This window comes from Pantherophis guttatus, chromosome 1 (genome assembly GCF_059756535.1).
Source record: "Pantherophis guttatus breed Tessera chromosome 1, ASM5975653v1, whole genome shotgun sequence".
NCBI lineage: Eukaryota > Metazoa > Chordata > Lepidosauria > Squamata > Colubridae > Pantherophis > Pantherophis guttatus.
The window spans coordinates 53,629,400-53,652,500 of NC_142063.1; the positions used below are offsets into that span (position 1 = coordinate 53,629,400).

General features: G+C 40.4%; 1 protein-coding gene across 1 annotated transcript; it reads left to right on the forward strand.

Annotated features, from left to right (window-relative positions):
• The first annotated feature begins 3,445 nt into the window (after positions 1-3,445).
• Positions 3,446-22,638, forward strand: NGB (neuroglobin). Its single transcript, XM_034418205.3, has 4 exons — positions 3,446-4,329; positions 15,402-15,513; positions 18,295-18,414; positions 20,348-22,638. The coding sequence occupies exons 1-4, from the start codon at positions 4,226-4,228 to the stop codon at positions 20,492-20,494; spliced, it is 483 nt and encodes a 160-aa protein (XP_034274096.1). The 5' UTR covers positions 3,446-4,225; the 3' UTR covers positions 20,495-22,638.
• The last annotated feature ends 463 nt before the right edge of the window (positions 22,639-23,101 follow it).

The following is a 23,101-nucleotide window of genomic DNA, read 5'->3' on the forward strand; positions in this document are numbered from 1 at the left end:
TATTTTCAAGATTTTAAACTGGAAATCATATTTAAATAGGGTCAATGCTCAAATATTGTGATGATAGTTCTAATTTAGAGTTCCATGTCAGATCTCTGCTATGTACTGAAATAATTATGCAATCCTGTATTGAGCTATATCATTTGCAGCAGCATTGTTGCTTCTCGTTATAATATACTCTGTGCTTTGCAATGATGCTTATGCAAGCGGCCTGGCTCTCAGAAGCTAAGCAGAATCAGGTCTACCATTTACCTATTAATACTTGTTACTACTGGATAAAAGACCTCTATGGTGTATCAGGGATATAGGCTGGATTCAGAGGTCAAAAAACATCTCAGAGGAAGATAATGATAAACTTCTTATATACAGTTGCCAAGAAAATTGCAATAAGGTATCTAAAATTTACTGGGATTTAGGTTTAGCTCAACCTATTTATTTCAACTAGCTGGGCTGGCTTGAGCTAAATTTTAAATTGATTTTAAATTGGATTGTTTTAATTTACGGCCAAAATATTTAATTATTTTAATACTGTTTTTTAAATTTTGTATGCTCTGTTTTTACTTAGGCTGTGCACCGCCCTGAGTCCTATTTGGAGAAGGGCGGTATAGAAATTTAATTAATAAATAAATAATAAATAATAAAGGAAACTTTTTGTAACCACACCATGTTATATATTATTGTGTCAATTTTTTTAGTTAAAATACATATTTACATAAATGCTGATTGCATTATTCCCTATTGGGATAAGCAACGTTATGGAAAGAGAGTAAAAAAATAGAAAGTCCCAAAATGCAAAGCCATAAGACAGAAAAAGAAAACATAATTAAATCCGGCTTACACCAACAATTCAGCATCTCTCTCTCCATACCTTCTATTCTTGCAAATCATTCTTACCCTGATCATGTCCACGGCCTCTTTCATCATGTGCTTTTGATAGTTTTATTATATTTATGAATCCCAGTGATTCTATGCTGTTTACAAATTGTTAAATCATTAAAAACAAGAAAGCAACAACGTTGCTGGCAGAATGACAAAACCAAAAGAAAACAAAGAATACAATCTAAAGGGGCTCCACTTTCTGTCACCAAGAGGCTGGATAAGGAGCCAGGTCCTTTTAAAAACACCAGAGGGTTATTTGAATTTGGGGAGGAATTTTATTCCAGGTGGAGGGCATTGCTGGAGAAAGTGGGTTTCTGGGAGCTAGAGAGATGTCATCATTCAATCAAAGGAATATAGAGCACATAACCCTGCAGTGTCAAATTGGTCAGGCAGATATTGTGGGAAACAGGTAGTCCCTCAAGTACCTTTATGGGTAATAGCCAGCACTTTAAATTGCACCCAGAAGCTATAGGAAGTTAGCACCCACCCCTTTCCTAGAAGAATGAAATATTTTGGGAAATATTTAAAAGGCAGAATATTATGTTTCCCTGGATGAGAAATGGGGAAGCATGTTTTAAAGACAAAGCAGCTCCCATCTTCCTGCCGCCCCACCCTTTGTCAATGGGCCAGAGGCAGAAACTCAATCTTTGTCAATGGACCATCATCTGCAACAGAATAGGACCCATCTAGCAACAGAAACTCACCACATGGCACCTGGGAAGATTACATCAGCCAGCAAGACTAGCTAAGACCCCCACCCCCTGGGAGTCTGACAACCAATCAGGATACTCTTTCTGGGCCCCAGGAAGTTCAAAGCCAGAGAGGGCATAAAACCTGGGGACTCGCTGCGTCTCGGCCCTTTTCTGTTCAGGAACTCAAACTATGTGATCCTGTCCACCATTAAACCATCTTTCCAAGCAGTCTCCATGTTTCCAGTGTCTTTTTCCCCATTTGGAGCTAAACCCAGAAGGATATTTCTTCCTACAAAGCAAAATGTCAACCAGTGCAGCTTGCATAGCAGAAGTGTTACATGGGGATTCTGAGGCATGTCCATCACTGCCTATGCTAGTTAAAGCATTTGGATGGCCTTCAAGGGCAGTCCAGATAGAGCACCTTGCAGTAGTCAAGTCATGAGATGATTACTTCTCTTTCTTTTTGAGGGTCTCATCAAACCACCTTCATTCAGATCTATTGTCTTTCTCTCATTTTCACAGAGACGTAACACACCACCTATGACCAGCCAGCTCATCCTTGGGCATGAAATACACTCAAACTTTCTGCTGTTGCAAAGATGGGGCCAGGTGATGCTTGTCACCCAGCTCTGGCTGGCCACCTGCCTTCTAACTGCAGAGTGCTTAAAGAGCACTTGCAGACTCTCCTTTCTGACAGTTCAGCAAACAGCGGCTAGGCAAAGAGACAGAAGGAAGGGTAGAGAAAAGGAGAATGTGGCCTGGTCCCTTATCTGTAGAAGTGGAAGTAGAAGTAGAAGAAGTGGACCCAGGAAGAAAGGTGTTACCTCTTTACTTGCCCTCTCCTCTCTCCTCCTTTTTGGGGCTGTGGTGAAAGCACAGGTGGATGAGAAAATTCAGGGGCTGCTCCTTTACTGTCCTCCCAGAGAAAGCACCAAAGGAGTAGTGCTTTCTCTGGGAGGCACCAAGAGCAAGGAGTAGCACAGCAGGGCTGCGGTCCCCCTCTGCCCTGGGGCCAAGAAAGGAAAGCAAGCGGGGCTCATTGAATAAGCTCCTGCCTTCCCTTGGTTGTGCACTCCTTGAAGTAAAAGATGTGACTTCAGGATGAGGTGATTGGCAAATCCCTGGTTTTTCTTTTCCAACCCCAGCAGAAGATAAAGAGATGGCTAGTTGCAACTTCTGTCTGACTACTTCTCCTTAGCCCAATTCATCCCTTTTCCTTCAAAGTCATCAGAATAGAGCTGGAGGGACCTTGGAGGTCTTCTAGTCCCAGCCCCCTGCTCAAGGAGGAGGTCCTGTACCATTTCAGAAAAAGTGACTGCCCAGTCTCTTCTTAAAAACCTCCAGTGATGAAGGCAAACAACTTCATCTCCTTGAAGGCAAAGCTGTTCCACTGGTTAATTGTCCTCACTGTTAGAAAGTTTCTCCTCCATTCCAGGTTGCTTCTCTCCTTGATAAGTTTCCATCCATTGTTTCTCATCCTGCCCTCTGGTACTTTGGAAAATAAATCGACTCCCTCCTCTTTGTGGCAGCCTCTCAAATACTGGATAAATAAAATAAAGTAAAAGTACTGGAAGTTTTTAAGAAGCCGTTGGATAACCATTTATCTGAAGTGGTGTAGGGTTTCCTGCCTAAGCAGAGGGTTGGACTAGAAGACCTCCAAGGTCCTTTCCAATTTTGTTATTCTATATTCTAATCAAGCGACATCCTCTAATCCGGGATGAGGGCAACATCAGGGCAGTGGTGAAATCCAATTTTTTTTACTACCGGTTCTGTGGGCGTGGCTTGGTGGGCGTGGCAGGGGAAGGATATTGCAAAATCCCCATTCGCACCCCACTCCAGGGGAAGGATACTGCAAAATCCCCATTCCTTTCCCACTCCTGGGGGAAGGATATTGCAAAATCTCCATTCCAACCCCACTCAGAGGTGGCATTTGTAGGTTCTCCGAACTGCTCAGAATTTCCGCTACCGGTTCTCCAGAACCTGTCAGAACGTGCTGGATTTCACTCCTGCATCAGGGGCAGAGAGACAACCCCCCCCCCACCCACCCCCACGAGATCGGGCGTATCTCGTGGGCTGTTGTTTTCGACGGGGACTGAAAGAGGGCACTGTGCCTTTAAGAGCGCCCGTGGCCAGGTTGTTACCACCGGAGGCTGGGAAGGTGCTGCCGTCGGGGAGAGCCGCTCGCGTCCTTGTGCCCGTTCGGGCGAAACGGGGGCAGGGCAGGGCAGGGCAGGGCCGCGTTCCCGATCGGAAATCAGGAAGAGCCGGGCGAGGAGGCGCGGGATCTGGGATCCTCTCTCCCCTTGGTGGCTCCGAGAAGCAACATGGCGTTTCCCCGGAGCGCTCGGGCTCCTTCTCTGGGCAGGGTTGGAGACTTTCCTCCTCCTCCCAACGGAGTGGCGCCCTAAAAAAGGGGGAAAAAGAAAAAGAAAAAGAAAGAAGCGAAGCCGTTCCAGAGATGTGAAGGAGAGAAAAACGGCTCTCGAAGCTCCGTCGAGCCCAGCAAGTGGATTTTGTTGTTTTGTTGTTTTTGTTTTTCCTCGGGGATTCGGATTCGGATCCGGGCCACCTGTTACTCCGAGGGCAGCCCGAGAGCCTTTTGGCGGCGAGTGGCGCTTTCTCCCGAAACGGCGCTGCTCCCGGTCTCGGGGAAAATGGAGCGCGACGGACTTTCCAGCGCGGATCAGGAGCTGATCCGGGAGAGCTGGCAGAAAGTGGGCGACAGCCCCTTGGAGCACGGCGTCGTCCTGTTCACCAGGTAAGGCAAGTTAGGTCGCCAGACCGGAGGGCGCAGGTGAGAGAGCGCTGGAACGGGAAAAAGGTGTGTGTGTGGGGGGGGGGGGGTGGATTGTGGTCGCCGCTTCAGGTTCGAGGCTGGGCATTTTAAACCTCGGAAGTAGCCCATCATCCTCAGCGAACTTAATTCAAAGCTCCCTCCGGCCGGAAAAGTACCCTCGTGGATTGCCCAGCCTCTGATTGGGGTTAATTCTGTTTGTGACTTTGGTTCCCTTCCCATTTCTCTTCTTTAATGTAACCCCTCCCTCCTCCGGCTCCTAATGCCTTTTCAAGCAACATCTGCTCCCTGTTCAGTGCCCTCCAGATGTGCTGGATTAACAGCTCCTATCATCATCAGTTCTAATAAATGACTCTGCTGGCTGGAGAGGATGAGAATGGAGAGGTAGTGTCTGGATAAAGGCTGTTTGGGAGCACCGCATGGGGCTTCGGTTGCTGGACAAAGGTTAGAAACCCGGCTGCTCTTCTCATCTCTTAGCTAGCTGGGAGCAGGCTCCCTTTTCTGCTTTCCCCATGTCTTGATTCTTGAGTGTCTTATGTCCTCATTCCAATAACTCTCTATTGCTCTATGGGAAGCTAGCAAAACAAAACAAAAAGTCTGGGGAAAAACAGAAACTGTTCCTCACATCTCCCATGCATTTGTGTGTTTGCTTCTTTGATTTTAGAGCGAGAGTGCACAGTGGAGAGGACTCTGGCTAAATTCATATAAATGACAGCGAATCTTCAAGAGTAAGGATTAAGAGAAAGGAGGTAGCTGGTTTTAACCACTTTAGAGCTTTAAGATAGAAGAGATTCCATTTCCATGCTGTGTTCTTAAACTGAGGAACGTACAAGCACAAGATATAGGGACTCACCAATTTGTCCCAGGTTTAAAAATGCCAATGGTAAATTTATGGAGGATGTGAGGCTCCAGGAGTATGTCCAGCAGGAGAGGTGGACTAAATTTCAATTTCGGTGTCTGGAAACTTGGGTAGGAGGAGAAAACTTGGGTAGGGGGTTGCATAAAAGACGCGGATGATTTGTGAACTTCTGCTGGCATCTGTGATGAAAATGGATCCCTTCACCAGATAGGCCTTTGGGGTCATCCAGCGGAGCATTTTTTAAAATCTTGGTATGTCAATTGAAGAGATTCTAATACTATAGTCCTTGCATCATTTGTAAAGAATAGTACTTTTGTTCTGGGACTGATTAAGTGTAATAACTAATAGCATTTTAAGCCCTCCTTTTTCCTTGAGTAAATAGCCTTACCAGAGACCTAAAAAGTAATGGAGCTCAGATATTTATTGGAAAAGGTGTTGGTCTCTGATAAGAAGATTCAGTGATTAAATTTGCCCTCCGTCATGGGAGCTAATTTTGTGACTTTGAGCCAGTCGCTGTCCAGCCTACCTCACAGGGATATTGTTGTTGCGGTGATGGAATAAGGGAGGATGGAGTGATAGTTGTACCACTTTTGGTCCTAGAGGAAAGGCAGGAAATAAATGAACAAGTAAATTGTGCAAAACATCAGTTTTAGATTTTCTTTTTTGTGAATCAATATAAAGATATGTTTTTAAAAAATGGGTTTTGTTTATGAAAACCCATGTGTCACTGTATGTGTATGTACAAAAGATTGTGGAGTATTTCTATTGATTCTTTAATGGATCATTACTGGCATAGAGATTCTTGGAATGTTCCCTAAAAAGAATAGAAGCTTCAGAATAAAACCTTCCCTACCACTGAAAAAATACGAAACTCACACCCACTACAGGGTTATCCTGTCCAAAACAGTTCCTTTAATAAGCAGGCAGAAGAGAAAGAACTGCTGAAATATGAAATCCGTGCTGAAGGTGAAGAAGCAGTGCACTGGAGACTAAATTTGAGAAGTTTGATACACTCATGAGGCATTGCTCAATGTCAAATCCTAAAAAATAGAGGAAAAAATTAGCATATAAAAATGCAACGTACTAATGAACAAGCCAGGAAGTCTTTCTGTAATTCACTCTTCTTCCTGAAACTCTAATTGCATTTTGCAATTTTAGGAGGGACACTGTTGCCAAAACAGATAACTATCTATAATCAAAACAACCAACTTAATCACAAGAAATAGGATTCTTCCGGACTTTGGAAATGAGTTCTAAAAACCATTTCCTGGCCTTGCTCATAGAAATGCATTCAAATTTAAAGATTTGCAATATACCTTTTTAGATGGCAGTCACGTAATTGTTATGTACAGAATTGTTATCAACTATTTAAGTCTGTGTTTTTTGAATACTGGGAGAGGGATCTAATAGTGATTGGGCAAACAGCAGTACAACATGTTTTGACAGTATTAGGTATCTTGGAAGTATTCACTGAATCTCATTATCATAAGAAAAATGTATGTGAAAAAAGGATTTAAAATTCTACAATTTATAGGGTTAGGTACTTTGATAAGAAATCTGTTTTGGCTGAGTAGGTTCTACAGAAGAACTGGCAGTGTCCAGCTTGATTTTAAGTAATTATAATTGTATCATTGTATCTCTCAATAGCACAATAATTCTCTGTACTGCAGTTTTATTGTCAGTTTTCCTTAGGACATATAAATTGTATGAGACATTAGTTCAGTTTAGTTATTTTGTTATGAATTTGCTAATTTACTATAGAAAACATTGGAAAAATAAATATATGTATTTATTTATTTAGCCATGATGGCGAACCTATGGCACATGTGCCAGAGGTGGCACGCAGTTTCCTCTCTGATGGGACGCGAGCCATCGCCCCAGTTCAGCTCTGCTGCGCATGCATGCGCCCCTCCCATCAGCCAGCTGGTTTTCGGGGCTCTGCCATACATGCGCTGGGGTGGGGCATGTGCGGGGGGCCATGTGCGCATGCATGGGAGCACGTGCGTGTGTGTGGGAGTGCGTGCATGCGTGGGGGAGTGTGTGCATGCGTGGGGGAGGGGCGCATGTAGGGGGCCACACGTGCATGCCTGGGGGGGACATATGCACAGGGGCTGGGCATGCATTGCATTTTGGGGGTTCAGGCGTGTGCACACTTTGGGTCCGGAAAAGGTTAGCCATTACTGACCTAGAGAAATAGCATAGGATAAAAACAGCAAAGAGTCTTAAATAAACTTTTAATTAGATTTTTGTTTATATTTTTGTTATATCAGGGAAGTAATTTGTAATAAATTAACCTCTTGGAAAGCACATTTTTCGATCGAAATATTGGATAGAAATGTTTTAATGTTTTGTGTCATTGCTCAGGTATTATGATCTTTAAATGATAAGGACTTTTTTGTGCTTTTGTGTGACCTGTTTTTTAATCCTTTTGTTTCCTTTGCTTTCACATTTGTTATTGCTGTTACATTTGTTTCTTTTTTAAAGGCAAAATATATCGGGAACTAACCAAAAAAACTGCATCAAAAGGCAATCAATATATTTCCAAGGCATGGGAGGGTAGTTGTTGCTTCAATATTGTGTGTGTGTGTATTACCCAAGCCAGAACTTGATTTCTTATAATCTAAAAATGGGCAAAATGTATGCACATTTCATGTAAATGGTAATGCTGATGAATTATGAAATATCTAAAAGAATGAATCTACCCTACTTATCAGTGATATAAAAGCTGATGGAAATTAGTTTAAATTATAAATGATTTAAAAACACAATCAATTTAAACTACGCTGAGAATATATTGTAAAGCTTGAAATATTCAAAATAATTAAACGACTCCACTTATTAGTGCTGTAAGAGCTGATGGAGACAGCTATGAAAAATACAAGTGAATTCTTTCATACCTGAACATGATAAAGCTGTTAAAAAGTTTCTTTTAAAAGGCAAAACTGGAGTTGCATTGATACACATTCTATAGAGAGTACAATATACAGATGATCTTAAAGCTTTAACTTGCAAAATATCATTAAAAGTGACAAATATAATCCAGTGAGTATGAAATTATACAACCAATCTTTGCATTCCAAGGTAGTTAAATTCTAGTTTTAAAAAATCCTTACAAAAAAACTCAATCTGGAAAAGAAATCCAAATTACCGGTAAACCAATTTCTATTATCTCCTGGCACCTGAAGCAGCTTAGCAGACTGTCTTCTCTATCATGATTTGTTATTTTTCACATTTCTACCATCTGAATGGTTAGAATTTGGTTTTGTTCATCAGCACTGTAAGGAAATTCTTTAAAGGGTGAAATGCTGCTTCATAGCCAACGTTTTTAACTGGCAATACATCTGGGGTTAATGGAAATATATTTTCCACTTAATGTTTCAAATGTGCATCAAATGCATAAATCAGCCCACACATCCTGGAAACCATGGGCAATAACCATGAATATCAAAATATATAGCACATTTACATATGGATTTCATATTGGTGGAAGCATTTTTCTAGCAAGGCAATTATATATAATTAAGTGACTTTTTCAGTTTCTAATCTTAAAGGATGGGGACTGATTTTTGCTAGAAACATCTGTTGTCTTAAATATTGATAAAAGTATATGTCTTTTTGTGTAATTTATGGAAAAAAGTGAAAGACAAAAACATTTTATAATAAGGGTACAGAAATCTAGGATTAATATAAATTGATCAGGGTCATACAGAAAAGCCATTTTATTTCTCTCAGATGCTCCAAGGTTTAGATTAAGTTAGGTTTTAGAAGAGGAACTTGTTTTTAATTTCCCAGAGTATTTATGGAGCCTATAAAATATCAAAATGCTCTTGATTGTATTCGGAATGTCTCTTTTGTAGCACTAAATATTACAGCTAATTCATAGAAAGCTTAGGTGTTAAGGCATATTGGACAGAGAAGGAGGGATTTTAAACAATATTTTATCTTTTAAGTGATAACAGCATGTGCTTTTGAGTAAACATCCATAAAAAGAAAACTTTATAGATCTGATGAAATTCAATATCAACAGCCAGCAAGACAAATATGCATGGAATATGTTTCTATAAGCTCTACTTTGTATTTTGGATTTTTCTTCCTACCAAGTCTGGCTTCTGTAATTCGAGGGAGCAGTCCCAAGCCCCTCCACATTTGCATAGCACTGCAAAGTATATTGGCGATGTTTCTAATTGTTTGTGACATGTCAATCACACGAACTGATGCCAGGCCTGAGCCTTGGGGGCAAGCACAATTAATTCCAGAACCAGTTCTCCAGCAGAGGAAATGGTGCATACAAGGGAGCAAGCCGAACAACGCTGTCACATTTTGTAACCCGAAGGCTAAGAAGTAGAAAACAGGAAGAAGCAAGTGGGATGTGACCTCTGGAAATGTAAAACATTGAGGTTGATTTCAACATTCAGTAAAAAGATTTTAAATGAGCAGAAGTGGTTTACTGACTTTGATTTAATCTATTGTCCTTTAATAAATGCATTAACCCATCTTTCAATGTGGTAAAATCAAAAAGGGATTGGGGAGTGGTCTAAGGGCATTGCATCAAGGGGGGTAAATAAGTCTCAAAACATAAATCAAGTTAAGGGTAAATAAGTGTAGAGAGATACGTGTTAGCTTCTAAAATCTAAGCATTTCTATATCAAAATGACCTGAACTGACAATGAATGCACAAAAAAGGATCTTGGGAGTTTTCAGGCCTTACAGATGCAGCTCCAGCTCCAGCTTCCATGATTAGTGATAATAGACGTGGAAATATTGAAAGTAAGATTGCAATATGATCTAGAGCACAGGAAGAAACTTTCTTGTGGTAGAGTTGTTACATGTTTGTAACAACATGGTATGTTCTGTAGCCCTGGGCCCAAATTTTTAGTTTTGGCGGTATCAAAGATATTAGGGGGCCAGCTGAATGCTTTAAGCCTCTTTAAAAACCCCAAAGATCAGGAAAGATCAGACCAATTTGGGGTGATAAATAATTTTTAAGGGATAAAGTGGGAGCTTTAAAATTTAAAACATCTTTAAATTACCAAAATCCTCTACAAAGACTGCTCCGAGCCACTGTGTGAGTCCAGTGGGTGCCACAGAAGAGGACTATGAGTTATAAGTTGGCCACCTGATTTAACCGAATAACAGAGTTGAAAGGGACTTTGGAGGTCTTCTAGTCCAACCCTCTCTTCAAGCTGGAGACCCTATACCATTTTAGACAAGTGGTTGTCCAATCTCATCTTAAAAACCTCCAAACATGAAGCACCCACAACTTCTGAAAGCCACAACATAGATCAAAGAGGCCATCTATGTTAAAATTGAAGAACAGTCTGTCAACAGAAGGGGAGGGATATGACATCACCTATTTGCTATCTACAAGACAGTCTTTTCAGGGGTCCCAAGAAGGTTCCTTTTGCACTCTGATTCAGGTGACTCTGAGGATACACATAAACCAGTGGTGAAATTGAGGCAGTTCTATCCGGCTTGGGCGTACCGGTAGCGCCACCTGCCCTGACGTCATCACGTCTCATTTTTGACCCTCTGCGCATATGCAGAAGGCTCTGCGCATGCGTGGAGAAGGCACGCACAAGCGCACACTCACATTTGCAAACCGGTAGCGAAGGTAAGTAAATTTCACCCCTGACAAAAAACCCCAAGTGGCCTCAATGAGTCTCAGAGAACTAACACTGACCCTCAGAGCAGAGTGCTAACGATCAGATGACTGTAAAAAATATTAATCCTTCCATTCCCCACCATTCAGTCAGAACTTCTTCCATGAGAAGTGAAATCTTTTCAAGGAAAAAAACAAGTCCAGTTGCCTCTTGGAAAAGCATCTTTGGGATATTTTCTTGCTTGTTTTGACTTGCATTCCTATTCTGCATTTTATGCTGTTTTTGATCAGTTGGACTGGTTTTTTTCTCTTTTTGTGTAAAAGATACTAAAAAAGAGTTAATCAGTTCCACTTTCATTCTGCTACTCATCACCTTCTTGCCATTTTTGCTCATTAATGATTTCCAGTTTTCCGTTAGTACCTTGAAGAGAGAATGATATATAGTAGTTAAGGTACAAGTTTTATATAGTGGTTAAGGCACCAAGCTAAAACTGGGAGACTGTAAATTCTAATGTTGCCTTAGGCCTTAGGCACAAAACCAACTGGGTGACCTTGGGCTACTCCCTCTCAGCCCTAAAAAGGAGGCAATGGCACTTCTGAAATCTTTCCAAGACAACTGCAGGGACTGCTCCAGGCAGTAGCCAAGAGTCAACACTGACCCTCTCCCCAATTAAGATGAATAAAATAAAACTTCCAGAAAAGTTATTGGGATGGGCTAAGGCAGTGAGGGCTAACTTTTTTGCCATCATGTGCCAGGAGTGGGGGGAGTGGGGGCCCCCCATGTGCATGTGCCCACACCCATAATTCTATGCACCCTGCCCCCATGCATGTGCGTGCGAGCCCCCCCGCTCCCCTTGCTCCTGGCACGTGAGGGCCCGGTAGGCCCGTTTTTCTTTCTCCCCAGGCTCCAGAACCTTTCTAGGAGTCTGAGGAGGGCAAAAATGGCCTTCCCCCCCTCAGAGGCCCTCCGGAGGCCAAAAATGGCCCATTTGCCAACTTCCAGTGGGACCGGAAGGCCCATTTTTCTCTCTCCCCAGATTCCAGAGCCTTTCTAGGAGTCTGGGGAGGGCGAAAAAGGCCTTCCCCAGCCCCCCGGAGGCCAGAAACGGCCTGTTTGCCAACTTCCGGTGGGACCGGAAGGCCTGTTTTTTGCGAAAAAGGCCTGGAGTCTGGGGACAGCAAAAAATGGGCCTTCCTCACCACTCCCTGAGGTCCTCTGGAGGTGGGAAACAGCCTTTTTCCCTACTTCTGGTGGGCCCAGAAGGCCTGAAAATCAGCTGGCCAGTGCCGGAGCTGAGCTCGCGTGCCCATCGATATGGCTACGTGTGCCATCTGTGGCACGAATGTCAAAGGTTCACCATTACGGGGCTGAGGTAATGGATTGAAGACATTTCCATAGGTAATACCTTGTAGGACTTTAAAGACCATAACCTTATAGGGCTTTAAAGGCCATAATCAACACCTTGAATTGGACTCAGAGGTAAGCTGGTATCTAATGCAGCTCACTCATCAAAGGTGTTAATTTCTTTGTGCCAGTTTATTTGACTTTGTGCCAATTTATTTAACTATGTATATAATAACTGTATACTGATCTTGTAGTTTCTTGTACACCCTCAATAACTAGGAGGGATGCCTGCTATGTAAACAGGAAGAATGTTCTTGGGAGATTAGTTAATTTATCTATTTAGAGGCTGAATAACTAGAGAGGGAGACAGGATTAGAAGGCCACTGTGGATGACATGCATGTGTAAAATCCAACCTGACAATAAAAAGCTAATGAGAATCTGAGGCTATTTCATAGAATGAAAAAGGAAACATCCTCCACACATTTTGAAGATGATCCTTAAAGTGCTCTGTTGCAGATATTGGGCATTTCAGGATCGTTTTGGAAGTAGGGATGCAGATGGATATAGCAGAAGGAGAAGAAGAAGGAGAAGAAGAAAAGAAGGAGGAGGAGGATAAGTTTTTCATCCAATGTCATTAATAGATTTCTACTTGCATTTGGGGACTTTTTCATGTTCATCTCCCCAGTACAGGAGCTCCTTGTATCATCTCCAGGGCCTATTCCAGGGTATTTTTTAACATCCACATTGACTTTGAAGTATGCAGATGAGATATGCAAAGGGATGAAATGGTTGAGGGAGTAGAAGTTATGGGGATTTGCAGGGGAGAGAGTGACCATGGCATACTTGAATTCATCATAATGCAACCACAGGTAACTGAACAAAGTCAGACTAGTGTTTTAGACTTTAAGAGAGCTGACTTCAATAAGCTAAGAGAGAAACTAGGAACAATTCCATGGACAGCTATCCTAAATGGAAAAACAGTTCAAGACACTTGGGAAACCTTGAAATATGAAATAATGAAGGCCCAAGCAAAAACAATACCATGGAGAAAGAAAAAAGACACCAAACAAGACCAGCATGGTTGCATAAAGAGGGACAAATTGAGGGATGAAAAGGTCAGATATAAAAAATGGAAAGAGGGACATATAACTAACGGAATACCAAGAAGCAGCCCAAATCTGCAAGAAGGGAGTCATGAAAACCAAGGCCCAGAATGAACTAAAATTAGCAACCAATGCCAAAAATAATAAGAAAAGTTTCCTTCAGTATATAAGGAACAAGAAGAAAATGAAGGAAAAGATAGGCCCACTAAAGGGAATGGATGGCAAGAAGGTGACAGGCAACAGGGAGAAAGCAGATCCATATCAATATGAGATAGACACTACCACCACTAAATGGATTCACAAACTGTCTAAGTGAACTTAGTGGGTGGTCCTCAATGGAACTACATTTAAACAGAGGGAAGTATGCAGTGAAGTACCCCAAGGTCCTGTCTTAGGCCCAGTACCCTTCAACATCTTCACAAATGGGGATAGAAGGGGAACTCATCAAATTTGCAGACAACACCAAACTGGCGAATAGTTGATATTTTGGAAGATATGTTTAACATCCCAAAAGATCTTGACAGACTTGAGCATTGGGCCTTAAGATAAGCAGTGAGAAAATTAAGATCCTGCACTTAGGCAGGAAAAACCAAATCTATAGGTATAAAATAGGTGGTATCTGGCTGAATAGTAGTAACTGTGAGAGGGATCTAGGTATATAAATGGACCACAATTTAAATATAAGCCAGCAGTGTGCTGTAGCTGCCAAAAACCCAATGCAGTCCTATACTGCAACCACACAGTGATAGTTTCAAGACAACGAGAAGTGATAGTATGGCTTTACACCATGCTGGTGAGACCATACTTGAAATACCGGTATTACATCCACTTTTGGTTACCACAAAAAAGATGTTGAGACACTGTAAAGTGTGCAGAGAGAACCAACACAGACGATAAAGGATTTGGAGGCTAAATCATTTAATGAACAGTTGTGGGACATACGTATGTCTAGCCTATTGAAGAGAAGCATCGGAGGAACATGATAACTGGCTTTCAATATCTGAGAGACTGTCACAAAGAAGAAGGGATTGATTTATTTTTTAGAGCACCAAAGGGCAGGACAAGAAGTAAAGAGATCTTGTCAAAGAAAATAAGGAGAGATGTTCTGACAGTAAGAAGAATTAATCAATGGAATAGCTTGCCTCCTGGGTTGTGGATGCTCCATCACTGGAGGTTTTCAAAAATAGACCAGACAACCATTTGGCTAGGATGGTATAAGACTTTTGCCTTGGGCAGAGGGTTGGACTAGAAGTCTCTTCCAATCCTATGATTCTATGAAATGGAAGAATTCATTTCCATTTGGTGAGAGACAGAATTAAAAAGAGCTCTTTGAATGAATAAATATTATGATTTTCAGGGATTTTTGCCTCTAGAGCTTTATCATTTGATGATATGATCTCTCTATATGAAATATACTTTATATTTAACATCCTTTTCCTGATATGCTCAAGCATGTAACACTACAAATGAAGTCTCGATCTGGTAACAAGAGAGGTGAGCTACATTAGGAATTCATTCCCTTCTCTGTTTTCTAATATACTGCATATTGTTTACATATATTGTTTTTGCTTTGTTGTAAACTCGCTTATGTGTAACTATGTAAATATTGCTGAATAAGTAAATAGCAGACAGGAGTCAGGACAAGGATAGGGAAGAATGTAAATGGTGCACTGTCTTCTTCAAGTTTAGGTTGACTTGAGGAAGGAGAAAGGAATGCATCTAAAGTCATTGTGCCTTAGCATAAAGGAAATGTATTGCCCAAAAATCCAGCCCAGCTTGACATACTTTCAGAGAACGAAGTCTGTTATGATGTCACAGATTAAAGTTATACTGAAAGTTGAAGGGGAAGCTTTACCTTCTTTTGAGTTGGTTTGCTTCCCTGAACAAACTAGTGGGTGAGGAAGAAAGATGAGTGGTGGGCCCCTGTTCTTATTTCCTTTTGAGGTTGAATTTCTGGTTTTCTTGTCTTTTGTGAGTGAGTTTTTTTCCCAGAAGAAGTCCATGGAAAGCCCATGAGATGGAAGAGAGCAATTGTTGAGCTGAGCTCAAACAGTGAGACTGAAGTCTTACCACCTAATTTGCATGGAGACCAAATAATTAACAGGTGGATGTCCTTCCTTATATTTTAGGCTTTTTGATTTGGATCCAGACCTTTTGCCCCTTTTCAAGTACAATTGCAAGAAGTTCTCTACTCCTCAAGAATGCCTCTCATCACCTGAGTTCCTGGAACACATTAGAAAGGTGAGGGTTTATTAAATAAATTATCCCAACTGGTAAAGTTTGTGTTAGCAGGTATACAGCTAGTGTAAAGGAGGATCGGATAATTGTAATGGTTATTTATAGTGGATCAGAATAAATTCATAACTCCAAACTGTAGAACCCAGGAGCATAAAATCTGGGTATTCTTGTCATCCATTTAGCTTCTCATTTTCTAAAAAAAGATGAGGATTTTAAACATGTGACATTGTGACAAATAAGTATTTCAATATAAATCTTTTTATCATGCCCATGGTGGCTTTATGAAGACATTTCACCTAATCCTCTGTAAACTATAATAACTTATTGAAGTTATTTATTTAAATAATTTATATGACTGCCCATATTACAGCATTAAACCCAAAGGTTATGACCTATAATGTTCAAGATAAACAATGTACAGTATCCCATTCATAAAACCACATCTACAGCAGAGCTTGCCTAACTTCCTAACCGAAGTTTGGGGCAAGAATCATGTCTTCAGAGTATTATGAAAGTCTTAGGGCTACCCAGATGTTCAGGGGATGCTGTTCCACGAGGCAGGCCTCTGGACAGAATACACAACTCCTGGGTTAAGCAAGATGACATTGTTTTTGGAAGAGAGCCAGAGGATGTCCATCCTGGTAGAACAGGCAAGTGAGCAGAAACCATAGGAAAAAGGCAGTAACCCTACTTGCCCTATGACATATGCATGGCTTTATAGATAAGTTGTATCTGAAAGTCTGGTGGGAGTTAGGACAACTCATGGAGCAGCTATGTAACATGGAGGCATTACTTAGTTGGCTTAGGGTAGAGTAGATGTACAATTGGGTATGACCAGCATACTGATGATACCACACCTTATGATGACAGATGGTCTTGCCTAGTGGCTTCATGTAGATATTAAAGAGGAATGGCACAAAGGTGCAGTCTAGAGGCAACCCACAAACAGGAGCCTCAGCTTCAATATTTCCTGCTCCAACACAAACTGGAATTGGCCTTGAAGAAAGGAGGAGAATCACTGTTACACAGTGCTTCCTACTCCCATTTCCTTGAGCCAGAAGGATATCATGATGGAAGATCAGCCTCCATGCACTTGCCTCTTTCACTCCCATTTCTCAGAGTGTTAGGCACCTGGAGCCTTTCCTCTTGGCCTGACTGCAAAAGTGGGCAGACTCTACCTAGAGAAGATGATCCTCCTGAAGGGAACTATTATCACTGCAGCCATTTTGGCCTTTTCCTTTTGAAACTGCCTACAAAGTGCTCTGATCAAGGTATTTCTTCATGGATACATAGGAAAAAACCTTGTCTTTTTTGTTTAGTTTTTGTTTTGAGAAAGAAAAAACACTCAAGAAGAATGGCAAGAAGGTAAAAGTATAATAAATTAATTTGATAGCATCTCTATGAGATAACTTATGGCTATCCATGAGTCAGAACTGCTTGTATAATAACTGGAATATGCGTGGATAACTTAAATATGAGCCAGCTGTGTGCTGTAACTGCCAAAAAAGCCGACGCAATTCTAGGTTGCATTAACAGAGGGATAGAATCAAGATTATGTGAAGTGTTAATACCACTTTATAATGCCTTGGTAAGACCACACTTGGAATATTGCATCCAATTTGGTCGCCGTGATAGAAGAAAGATGTTGAGACTCTAGAATAGTGCAGAGAAGAGCAACAATGATGATTAGGGGACTGGAGGCTAAAACATATGAAGAACGGCTTCAGGAATTGAGTATATCTAGTTTAATGAAACAAAGGACATGATAGCAATGTTCCAATTTCTAAGAGGCTGCCACAAAGAAGGGGGGGGGGCTGTCTATTCTCCAAAGCACCTGAAGGTAGGGTGAGAAGCAATGAATGGAAACTAATCAAGGAGAGAAACAATCTAGAACTGAGGAGAAATTTCCTGACAGTTAGAACAATTAATCAGTGGAATGTCTTGCCTTCAGAAATTGTGGGTGCTTCAACACTGGAAATTTATAAGAAGAGATTGGACACCCATTTGTGTAAAATGATATAGGGTTTCCTGCTTGAGCAGGGGGCTGGACTAGATGACCTCCAAGGTCTGTTATTCTGTTATTTTGCTGTTATTCTGGCATTCTGTTAAGATACCATCAGTGTATCTACATGTTTTTTTGAACATGTAGAGACAGACGGTATTTGTATGTTCTGTTAGTGATCTGTATGCAATTCAATTATTATTCCAATATAAAAACATTTTCTACATCTACAGATAGACTTGGTAATAATCTTTTGTCTAAGCCATATTGCATATTATCTGGCACTCCTAGTTTGTGAACCCTGAAGAGCTGGATAGGAATAGGTGTCTAGATTGTCTTCTGTCACATGTATTTTGGACTCCTGCTCATTCTGACTATTGTGAGGAATGGCCAGAAAAGTGACCATCTATTGTTCTGCTGTATTTTGGTCATTAAATTCTTGATTTGAATATTTTTTAAAAATCAAATCCCGGATGTTTTTTTTTTTTTTTTTTACATATCATGTAACCCACCAAGAATTGTGAAATGGTGACAGGATATAAATTCAACAAATACTATAATAAATAAATAATTGAAGGAGAAAGGAAATATCAGTAGGAAGGTCACAGATTTCTTTCAAATATGCTTTTGTCCCGGTGGTGCTGGTCTTTGCACAGTGGTGAATAGTAGCAGAAACCTTTGCTTGTAATGTTTGCAGAAGGCTTTTTAGAAAAGGACACAGTCATCCAAAATAGAATTGCAGATTTCTGTTTTTTTATTGTAGTATCTTTTCTCCTTGGTAGGTAATGCTGGTAATTGATGCAGCTGTAACTCATTTGGACAATTTGCACTGCCTGGAGGACTACCTCGCTAATCTTGGCAGGAAACACCAAGCAGTTGGGGTAAAGGTTGAGTCCTTTGAGGTAAGTACTTACAGCAGGTATGCTGTGCCTTGCTTGTTGCCGCAGCAAACTCGCTGCAGGACAACTCCCCAGGATCTACTTGCTGCAGATAATTCCACACGGGATAACCCAAAGTAATAAATATTATTCACCAGTGTTTCCATTGACAAAAATGGAAATAATGTTGAAGAAACAGTGGTAGGTAACATTCTGTTGAGTTATCCTGCATGAAATTTTCCATGGTGAGTTGACTAAGGGGAGATGGTCTGGTGAGTTGGCTGTGGCCAACTCATTGTCCCATTCCACATTACAGACAGTTCTCACTCAGTTAACATTCACTGAGCAAGTGTTTGAAGTTACAGCAGCGCTGGACAAATAGTAGTTACAACTAATCCTCAAAGTTATGTTCCGTTGCAACATCCATGGAATTATGTCATTAACTTTCAGATTCTTGGCAGCCCATCTGCATTTACAGCTACAACATGCACTTCAATTCCTCCTACCTACCTATTTTTCCCCCCAACACTATCCTTTTGGCTATCTTGCATGCTGCCATCTACCCCTGTCATCCCACGTTCACCCTCAACTGATCTTTGCCACCTCTTCCTCCTGCTGCTAATGAGGTGTGACTGGTTAAGGCTCTCAAGGACAAGGAGCTGCCTCAACCAGGTGGGAGGAAGAAGACCATGAAGATCAGTTGGGAGCAGTGAAGCTGGCAGGGGTAGGTGGAGTGCTGGGTGACTAAATGGGCAAGATGGGGAGGAGATAGGAAGGTGGGGGGAGTTGATGTGGAGACAAGTGTGCAGATCAGAAAAAGCATGAGATTCTTGCCTAAGGACAGTGCAGTTCTTGCCTAATGATCACAACTGGGATTATCAGAACTGCTGTTGCTAAGAGGGATGATATTTTGTTATTCTATTCTATTCTATTCTATTCTATTCTATTCTATTCTATTCTATTCTATTCTATTCTATTCTATTCTATTCTATTCTAATTCTTTATAAAATTCATATATCACTGATCTCACTGTTGAGCGACTCTAGTGGTTTACAACTTCATAAAACAGGAATATAAAACAATTAGAACTTTAAGACATTTAAACTATTAACAAAAAAACTAGCTAAGGAAGGAACCAATACATAAATGGGGTGTAGGTGGGATCTTCTATCCATAAGTTACAGCTAACAGATAAAATCTGGGAATGTGCCTTTTATTTCATATTTGGAGATAAAGAGTGGATTTGCTTTTCAATTATTGTTATGTTTGCAGTTGTAGTTTAATAAATACATCTCTGTTTAGGTGCTAAAAATTTTCAGGTTGTGCAGGGCAGTGGGATAACCGTCCTAATGTAGTTCCCCCTCAGAGGTGGGTTTCAGCAGGTTCTGACCAGTTCTGGAGAATCGGTAGCAGAAATTTTGAGTAGTTCGGAGAACCGGTAAATACCACCTCTGCCTGGCCCTGCTCCCATCTATTCTCTGCCTCCCGAGTTGCAGCTGATCGGGAAGAAATGGAGTTTTTATAGTATCCTTCCCCTGGAGTGGGGTGGGAATGGAGATTTTACAGTATCCTTCCCCTGGCACACCCACCAAGCCATTCCATGCCCACCAAGCCACGCCCACAGAACCGGTAGTAAACATTTATGAAACTCACACTGTTCCCCCTCTTCAAAATACAATCACTAATACATTTGGCAACAAAACTCAGTTTATTTGTATGAGTATAGTTAGTTAAGTTGTCTTTTATATTTATAGATTGGGCATTACTTTTCAGTGATGGGTAGCAACAAGAAAAGTCAAATTAGTAGCAGGTGGAAGGAAGGTGACATTTCTTTTTAAGAAATGTCACCATATTTCTGTGGTAGATCATCATCTCTTTCTAATATTAATAAATTATATTTGCCTTGAGAAGTCTGCTGTTTGAATACTAACTCTGTAATCTTCTTTATGATTTGTAGGCTGTAGGAGACTCCTTGCTCTATATGCTGGAGAAATGCCACGGTCCTGCCTTCAAGATGAATGTGCGTGAAGCCTGGATAAAGCTGTATAGCACTGTGGTCAAAGCCATGAGCTGCGGCTGGAATGTTCCCAGAAAGGTGGAATAATCTCTGATCAAGATGCTTGGAGCGCTTTGCTGTTCCGTGTCAGAAACAGCTTTGATGAAAGAGCATGCTCAGCTTTTTCAGCTTGATGTATTTCAGAGTAATCTCGACAGCTTTCTTTCTGTCTGTTGCTTACTTTTGCATTCCCTGTCTCTGTGTGTGGCAGTGTGCTCTAGAATTCAGCATAGCAGGTCCACGTGTAGTGAGTGGCGTGTAAAACATTTCATTCCAAACTATTTTAAGTACCAAAATTCTCCTCACCCCGTGTGAAATAGGCTGTTTTGAGTAATTTGGAACTGATTCGAGCTCTAAACAGTTCTTTTGACCTTAAAAATATTTTCAGAATTCTCAAAACAACCAGATTTGTATTTTTTTTAAAAAAAGAACAGATTAACGTTCAAATTGGGAAATTTTGTGAAGATGAAATGATTCAAAATGAAATTTTGCATAACTCTAGACTGTTTGCAGGTAAGGAAAGTGAAGAAATCTGGAGTTCCAATTGTATGTTGATTGCAGTGGCTTTCTTGCCTTTAAGCACTTTTTTAATCAATCATTTTTTAAACAAGACAATGGACAAATAGAAAAAAAAGTATACAGTGTTATAGTAACAGTAACTGAACAGAGATGCAAACATTGTACAGTTAGTACTGAGTATAGCATTGATAAAAGGTTAGCCTTAAAAAGCAAAATACATTGTCATTTTTAATAAAAAAAAGGGTTTTAAAGATTTTTTAAATCTCTGAGCTGAATGCATGATTTTCAAAAGCTCTTTATTTTCTCTGTTTATAAAGATCAAATGTAAAGATTTTTTAAGCATACAAAGGCTAGCCAGTTTTTTTTTTTTTTTTTTTAGTAAAGAAAGGTTACAGAAATTCTTTCTGTAAATTGTGGGCATTTCTTTGGGATTATATAAGCAGTACAGTTCCCCTCCACCCCAAAAAAGTGGAATTCTTTCTATACATTAATAATTCTTCTATACACTATACAATGGGGCTGGAAAAAAGTTGGGCTTTTCAAATGCTTAGTCTCAAGTTACAATTTAAAAACCAGTAAGTACAGCCAGTTCCTTCTGTGCAAAAATAAAATCTTGAAGTGGAATTATAATTGATGCAAGTAAACGCTTAGGAGAATGTTTGGACTTTGTCCTGATTTCTAGCTGAAGAGATCCATCCCATAACATCAACTTTTGTCAATTGCTAGGTTCTCATATCTTCTCTTCTTCCCAAGGCACTGTCTTACAACTCTATGGGTGCCTACGGAAGGGAAGAGAAGACAAGAATGATCAACAGCCAGGTGGGTGGATTCAGTTACAGTAACAATGGAAGACCTGAACAATCAGAATAGGGACAGATCATCATGGAGAAAATCAGTCTATGTGGTGTTAAGAGTTGACAGTGTCTTGATGGCACACAACCAAGCATGGGTACCTGATAAGACAACCTACCTTTCTGAGTTTTAATTAAAACTACCTTTCTAGTTCTTGATCTAGTCTAGTGCCTGCTTTGAAAGTAAGTATCAATTTCTTAATTTTTGGAGTAGGGAGGGAGCATTTAAAATAGTGCAGCATTCTTCCTTTTTTTCTGTTCTTTCTCCAGCGGTAAATTGACTCATAGAAAAAAAAATCCATGGAGGTCAACTCTGGGCTTACTATATAAAGAGGCAATGTGCTTTTCTTTACAGTAGGGGAAGAGCATTACATGACAATATTGGCTTGAGATCCTTTTACCAAACTTTTGAGCTAGGCATATAAACTTGGAAATATAGTTCTACACTGAATTATTCCACAAACACCATTGGAATCATTCTAGGATTAAGAAAGACCTGCTTCTCTTTTGCAGATCATGAAAAGATAACTCTTACAAAAGCTTCTTGCCAAACAAATTAGTTAGACTTTGAGAGGTGCTCAAAGTCTTTTGGTTCCTTTTGCTGGAAAACACTGATGCAACCATTCGTTTGGAAAGTATTAATATAAATATTTTCAGCTAATGTAGAATTATATCTTGACATATTACTTAATATTTAAAACTATATAGTTTTGATGATAACACATGGCTAATTTTCTAAATAAAATAGAAACAGTTGTTTGCCTATTATCATGCTTTATCTTCATGCCTGAAATTTTGCCTATAAAAATCAGTTTACAGTCCCACCTTGGCATTTATTTAGTTATTGCAGTATCATTGTAAGACATATATATTCTTTTGTGTAACACACACATACACACACATACATTTCCCTCCAAACAGGCCAGGCCAAATTACTTTGAAGGATGTCAGAAATTATCAGAGGATGCCATGTATTCTAGAATGTAATGATGGTGTCAGAATCTTCAGTGGAGTCTATTTCATCTGTGAAGCGGTGGTGATATTTCTTTTGAAGACAAGGAATGTAGCATAACATTCATAATATTTGTGAGAACATGGATGCATAATACTGGAATGACAGGAAATGATATGCTTTTTATTGGTTTATTCATCTTCTTATTATTTTGTCAGCTTGTGATTCTGAGGTCCACAGATGCTCAGGAGTTGACATGTGTGGAATACACTTGTTTATGAAATGACAAACATTAACTGTATTTGAAAGCCCATTTGCTGCTTTAGCTGGTGT